We start from the raw sequence: 7,008 nt of genomic DNA on the forward strand, positions 1-7,008 counted from the left end.
TACGTTTTTTCCAATACCCACAATTTATGATGATGATTACTATTACTTTAATTTTAATTTTTATGCCCCAATGAGTGTGGAGTAGTGTTGGCAATTTTTACTCCATCTCACAAAACTTGCTGTAGAGGGCCTCTTACTCTCTGCAGCCAGTTTTCAGTTGTTCAGAGGGGGTGGCTGATAGGAACACAGAAGACGACAGTAAGGTGGAAAATACATACAAGTAGATGGGCCTTCAGCTTGTGTAATGGGATATTTACATAAAAGCTATTAGTGATGAATTAAAAAGTCCAAAAAGGTTACCATTTTAGGAGAACCAGAATGCAGGCAAGATGTTATCTGCACATCTTCAGAAAGGGGAACGTCAGGAAACTGTTGTGTAGCTACAAAAGAGAGAAAAGCACAATAAGCCTCCGTCATGAAGCTAGTTCAGTGATAAAAAATATTGAAGATCTATCTTGCACTCAAGTTGAGTGATGTTTTCAAAGTCAATGCTATTGCTTATAGGAATGCTAGGTACTAACTACACATATTTTATTTTAGCATTATTAGCCACATCAGTGACAAACATGCTGCAAAGAAATCCACTTGCCTTGTTTTGATGTTACCGTAAACCATATCTGTTTACCAAGAAGTTGCTGGACTTGGTTGTTTTGCTCCTCCCGACAAGCACATGAAAAAAACCAAACCATGATCCCTAGCTTACCATTATGTCCAAAGTGGATTGTGGTTTGCTTCACTCAAACTAGGTACTATTGGCGAGCCAATAACAAACCTTGGGTATAGTGTGGTTTGTTTGGAGCAAAACAAAACATGATCTCACCATGGACAAGACATTTCCTTAGGAATGCTCAGTGGAGGGATGATGGGAGTTGGAAGTTCAACAACATCTGGAGGGCTACAGGTTCCCCATCCCTATTCTAAAGTAAGGTATTATCTCTTTTATTTCAGGATAATCAAGGAGACTGTTTCACATGCAGAACAAAACTGCTTTTGACAATGAATTAGCTCTCCTTACATTTCCATACTAGAAAAATGAACTAGGAAAACCAGTAGAAAAGTACAATCAATATTTCAAAACAAAATTCTAAAAAAGAAGAAGCTAATAACCTTCAGGTCCTGTTGGCTTTTGTTTTTTTCTTGGTCTCTCCCTCGGTAGCAAAGAAGTACTTTCCTCTATCATTTGCAGGCTTTCTAAGGCTGTGCTATGTTCTGTAAGTGATTTTAACAGGCTGAAACCATTTACCAGCTGGGGAAGGCTTGAAGAGTCAAGTGAAGATTCAACACAAATAGAATCCTTTCCTTCATATTTACTGAACTTGTTAAAAAAATCCAAGTTATTAACTGCATTTTCATTTTGATCCATTTGTGATTCATCTGAAGTCTCACAAGTTAAGGGATGAGTGAGTTGCCTCAAATCCAGATATTTTTCTGAAGCAGCATCATTTTTGTCTGAAATATACTGAGGGGAACCATGAGAAATATTATATTTTTCAGTGAGGACTAGCAAATGATTGCTTTGTTTCATGTTGTTATGACAAATACCTAAGGAACTAGGTTGGGAATTACCTGCACCAACCTCAATACCTTCTTCATTACTTTTGTCCATGAGGCAACCATGTAAAATAGCAGGAACATTCCCTTTCGCAAGACAAGTTGTTGGATTAGGATATTCACTATCATTCGCATCACAGTCCGTATCATTCACCATTAACAAGTCTGTACCAAGATCTCTGTGATTACATATATTTTGGATATTTATTGCATTTGTCTCTACCTTTTCATCAACAATTATAGCCTCTGAATGTGGCAGCTTTTTAAGAAATGGAAGAGTTGCACTATTTTCCTCCTTCTTGTTAGGTTCCTCAGAGATTTCATCACAAACTTGCAGTGACTGGCATTCTGAGACACAATTCACAGCTCCATCTTTTATGTTACTGTTCACTTGAACACCAGTCTCAAGTGGTGCTTCGGTTCCCTCTTTAAAGCATGCTGAACCTTGTGAAAATGTGTGGTTGGTATGAAGTTTTCCATCCTCTGTGTCACTAAACTCTAGTGTATCCAACAGATTGAAGTTAACCTCTATAAACTGCTTTTCTGTGTCACCAAACTCTCCATTTGCAGAATTATTTGAGAAACGTTCAGAACAAATTACTGGATAAGATTCATTTTGCAGCTGATGGCAAAACCCATCCAAATTATCAATCTCTGTGCATTTATTGGATGTGGAGAGTTTATCAGCATTACAATCTGAGTAATTCATACTATCAACAGATGATAAAACTGTGCCATTCTCTTTCCACACGATTGATTCAGCTGGTACAATACTATGTGGTTGGTGTTTGACAGAACTATTACTGACAGGAGACATATTGATTTCCAAGGAAACAGGCACTTCTGGAATTTTTTTATGGTCCTCAGTGTATTGGTTCCTATTATCAGTGCCATCCTCTTTCAAGTCCTGAAGATCGCTAGCATTCTTATCATTGTATTCTCCCTCAACTTTGTCAGGAGACTTTTCAGCTAAAGACAATGGCAAATATACATCCCATCGGCTTTTTGTTTTCACATTTTTTTCTGAGAAATGCAGTGGTGCTATGCATTTAATGGTTTCTTTGGTTGTGTTGTTTGCAGAGCTCAAAAGAGGTGCCATCTTTTCTTTGAAGAAAGACTCTGTGCTTCTTGATGATTCAGATAAAAGTGAGCCTTCCTGATGGAATTCTGATTTCATCAATGCTGGTGATTGATTTCCCAATGATATATCAGTTTCATCCTCTGAAACTTTAGAATGTTTTTGTCCCCCGCTCAGAATTGCTAAGATTTGTGCTTTACTCCTGGCATTCTGCAAAACTGCCACACTATTACTTGCATGGTCGATTGATTTGGCCATTGCGTTATCCAGTTGAAATCCTGGCTTCATATATTCACCATCTTCACCATCAGTACTATGGATTCTACTTTGGACCACTTTATGAGTAAAAGCGGGTGGAGTGACAGAATCAGCATCTGAGCCATTCACTTTGAAAGTGTTCTGATTCAATTCTGAGTGTAACTTAGTCTTGCAGGGGACAGAAAATAAAGGGGAACTGGCATAGAACTGAGAAGGGAAGGATGAATGAGGATCCTTGGATGAAGGTGATACTACTGCTGCAGATACTTCCATTGTTGTCATTTTCTTTTCCACCTGCCGTGGCCCTTGGAAACCCTAAGAAGAGAATATTTTCAGTTTGTGGGAAGTTTAACAATTGAAGTTTTAGAATAAAGAAGTAGAAGTATGTACTATATTTCTGTATTTATTATGCAATATTTTACTGAATTGCTAAACTAAAAAGACTGAAAAGCATGTGTTTCTTACGCAACAAAATCTGAATACATCTAAGTAGGATAAAATAACTTTTACTATCTCCTTAATAGTGAAGAGGCCCCCCACCTGAGCACCATGAAACAATGATGTGCAGTTCTATGTATTGTATGGATTTTACAACCCAAGAGGCACATTCCCCCAATATTAACCTTCAGCCAGCAGTGGGCATGGTAATCCAACTCGATTAATCAGTGTCCACAAAACACTTCCTGCTCTATAGCTGATGGATCCCCTTGCACAATTTGCTTCCATTTATTGTGTTTCACTCGCCTGATTATGCGTTATATCTACTGGCATTAGCCAATGAGCAATACAGTAAGTGACTTGGAACACCTTATATTGTAACACACTTTGTACTTAAGAGGCTAGAGATAAAAATGATCATCTATGAAACTGTCACATGCAGTTCAAATAGTAAAAAATCAGAGGTTTTTTTGCTCCTCCCCCCAAAAAAAATTCTAACTAGCTATAGATCTCTATCTCTCTCACTTTTTCAAAAGGCTTCCTTCTACATTGTGAGAGTGTAATAAGGAGAGGGAGAAAGAATGACATACAGTATGTTTTCGTTTTAGGCCAACTGGCAGACGCAGAGATGAAGAGGCAGAAGACTTCAAATGATTTCTTATTAACACTGGTACTTCTGTGTTCTTTGGCTGATCACTAAAACCAGTTTCAGAAGTTTTCTCAGCTTCAACCGTGATTAAATATTTCTCACTTTCTAAATCATCTCCTGGCTTTACCTAAAGAGAGAAATATGCAGTAGTGAGCATATATAAATGCATACTGAATGCAACACATAATGCATTAATACAACTTCCACCATTTTGTTATATATGCCATGTGTATATATACCAAAATGAAGGTTTTAAGCGTTCATTTCCTCCTTCATCCTCAACAATGGAGAAAAAGAAAGCTTCATCCCCACCCACACCTATCCCTGAGGAGGAAGGGGGTGAAAGGATATCAGTGCCTGTTGTTGCTGTGCAAAGCACCAGGAAGATGACTGCAAAAAAATGCTGTGTTTTTTCCTGGCACTTTGGACAGCAACAGCAGGCACTTTAAACCCTGCTGGCTTTCTTCTTTCCTTTCCATGGGCCTCAACAAATGTGACCAAGATAAGCCAGCAGAGTTTGAATCAACTAAACAAGCAACCTGTCTTCCAGAATTGCTAATCAAGTAAAAAAAAAATTAAGGAAAATAAAAAGCATGTACCTGGAACTTCACAAATATGCTATCCAAAACCTGTCCTTTGTCATCACATAAAGTTGCCTGTATTACAACAGAAAGAAAAATAGAAGAATTGTACTTCATTGAGCAACAAAACAGTAACACCCACAGATGGTATCAATATAATACTTTATTAATCAATATTTTACCTTATTGCCCCCTAGAGGCGACTTCAAAATTCCATCTTGCCACACTTTAGATTTTTTAGTCTTTTGGTGTGTGTATAAAACCTGTTTTGATATATAAACAAACGTTTCAGTGACATTTCAAAATTAATTTTATTATATTTCATCATATTATATTTTTAATTGATGATTGTGAGCCATCTTAGAGGGATGCCATGTCATCCTGATGTATGTGGAATATTGTTCTATATAATATATAGTTGAATATCAGAAACTCACCGTAAATTCCTGAGAAGCCATCACAGCTGGCTTGCACTTCCAAATTTCATACCACCTGAAAGAAATAATATCCTGTTTAAAGCAATTGAACTTAATGTCCAGAAACCACAGACACACATGCATTCCTTTTTAAATAAATATTTCCTATAACTCATTCTATAACCCCTTAACTGCAATCCAAATTCCTTGAAGTTAAAAAAGCAATTTAAAATACAATCTCATTTATGTCTTCTCAGTGTAATCCTATATACAGTATGTCCATTTTTCAATGGAGCTTAGTTCCAGTTTAGTTTGTAAAGAACTTATACCTTAGTAGTTAAGCATGAGAGACATTCATCAGCTGTATCAACAACAGACCCTTAGTTTAAAAATTAATTTTGAGCTTTGCTGATTTCAAAAATTCTACAGTAATCTAAAGCGAAGTGTTTTCTTTGTTAGCCTCAATTTCATAAAACTACCACAAGGTGTCTCACATTTCAATACAGTACGTTTCTCTTAAAAAACATTAAATCTGTAAAATGATTTCTTGATTAATCTGCTAACTAGTTGAGTTCATTGACCACAAATCTAAAATGGGAATAATCACTTCTAATGAGAAATATAATTTATAAAAAAAAGCCACTCAGTACCGATACCATTAATGTATACAGAACTATCAGCAGCAGGCAAAAAGGTTTCTTTTGGGAACAAGGGAAGTGAGAGAGCGCAGCAAAGTCCTGAACCCTGCTGAAATCAATGTATCACACACTTATCTCCTCTAAAACAGGGACCAACAGATTGCAGGGTGTACTAGTAGAAAATAAAGGACCCTGAGATCCATCAGCGAGAGACAGGTGCAAAATACATACACTTAGAATTCTGGAACTCTAAACACATAGATTTATTCTGACAAACTTGATGGAGTTTGAGGTACTTTTGTGATTTCATTAGTATAATTGGGGAGGGAGGATCGTTTTGTTGTTGCTACTGCCGAACAATTAGCATTAGAAAATCTTACCAATCTACTTCAAATCGCCCAGCTATCCACCAGTACTTTAGATCCCAGCCAACCTTCTGCCCACCCTTCTCCAATACTCATTTTTATGTTTTGAAACTGTTTTAAAAACGCTCAAGCAGTTGAAAAATTTATTTAAGAAGGGAAAGAGATGGAGCAGTGCAAGGATAGAGTAGCACTATCGCAGTGTTTTTCTCAGGACTTGCTGCCACTCTGCCTCATCCCACCCCATCCTAGTGAGCAAGTGACAACACTGTCACAGCGGGGACTTAACAGTTGCAGCACTGTGCCACATCTGCTGTTTCGTTTATTATTTTATTATTATATCTACACCCCAGCTTTCCTCCAGTGAATTCAAGGAAGCATAAGCCATTCTCTCCCCCTACGCGCTTCCTTTCTCTCTCTCTCTCACAACAATCCTGTGAGGTAGGTTAGGACAAGTAATCTTGACATCCTATGTCTTTTAAAAGGTGGCTTTTCTTGGCGAGGGGGGTTATTGGGTTGTTGCTGTTTTTATTTTGATTATATATTTTGTGGTTTTAGATTTTGATTTTGTTCTGTGAACCGCCCCGAAACCTCCGGGTATAGGGTGGTACTGTATATAAATTCAATAAATAAATAAATCTCGCCCGCCCGCCCGCCCCCCGAAGTCGCTGTCCCAGGCCGGCCACCCTCGACAAAAGGTGAACGAACGAACCGAAGGCTCGGCTTCCGAGCCCGGCTGCCTTCAGAAAAGAGAGCGACTCACTCGCGAGCCCTGACCGCAGTCGCGCGCTTCGGCCTGGCTCTCTCTCTCCCGCCCACACCCGGCGCAGTTTCTCCCAGTTTCTGAAGTTTCCCGCTCCGCCAGCTGACGACGATGACGCCCTCTCTGCGCGACGCGAGGGTCAGCCGAGAGAGCCTAACGCCGAGGAGCGTCTCCAGTGCCGTCAGCCAATGGCGAAGCGTGCATCATAGAGTCGGCGCGGATAGAGCGGGCGCCATAGGAAACGTCGCTTTGCCCCACCCCCAGAAAGGAAGAG

General features: G+C 39.0%; 1 protein-coding gene across 3 annotated transcripts in view; it reads right to left on the bottom strand.

Annotated features, from left to right (window-relative positions):
- ZGRF1 (zinc finger GRF-type containing 1) overlaps positions 1 to 6,892 on the bottom strand; it is a 30,966-nt gene extending 24,074 nt beyond the window's left edge. For 2 of the 3 annotated variants that reach the window (XM_081926405.1, XM_081926403.1), the window contains exons 1-7: positions 6,735 to 6,892; positions 4,993 to 5,047; positions 4,738 to 4,818; positions 4,574 to 4,630; positions 3,916 to 4,101; positions 1,108 to 3,202; positions 301 to 380 (exon numbers count right to left, since the gene is read on the bottom strand). In XM_081926405.1, coding sequence (XP_081782531.1) covers positions 301 to 380; positions 1,108 to 3,202; positions 3,916 to 4,101; positions 4,574 to 4,630; positions 4,738 to 4,818; positions 4,993 to 5,013 — 2,520 coding nt within the window. In that variant the 5' untranslated portion in view covers positions 5,014 to 5,047; positions 6,735 to 6,892. Of the gene's footprint in view, positions 1 to 300; positions 381 to 1,107; positions 3,203 to 3,915; positions 4,102 to 4,573; positions 4,631 to 4,737; positions 4,819 to 4,992; positions 5,048 to 6,683 lie in introns of all 3 variants that reach the window. The other variant, XM_081926404.1, reaches the window with a different exon arrangement.
- Positions 6,893 to 7,008: the final 116 nt, after the last annotated feature.

The sequence above is a fragment of the Podarcis melisellensis genome (genome assembly GCF_964234715.1).
Source record: "Podarcis melisellensis genome assembly, chromosome: 9".
Classification (NCBI taxonomy): Eukaryota; Metazoa; Chordata; class Lepidosauria; order Squamata; family Lacertidae; genus Podarcis; species Podarcis melisellensis.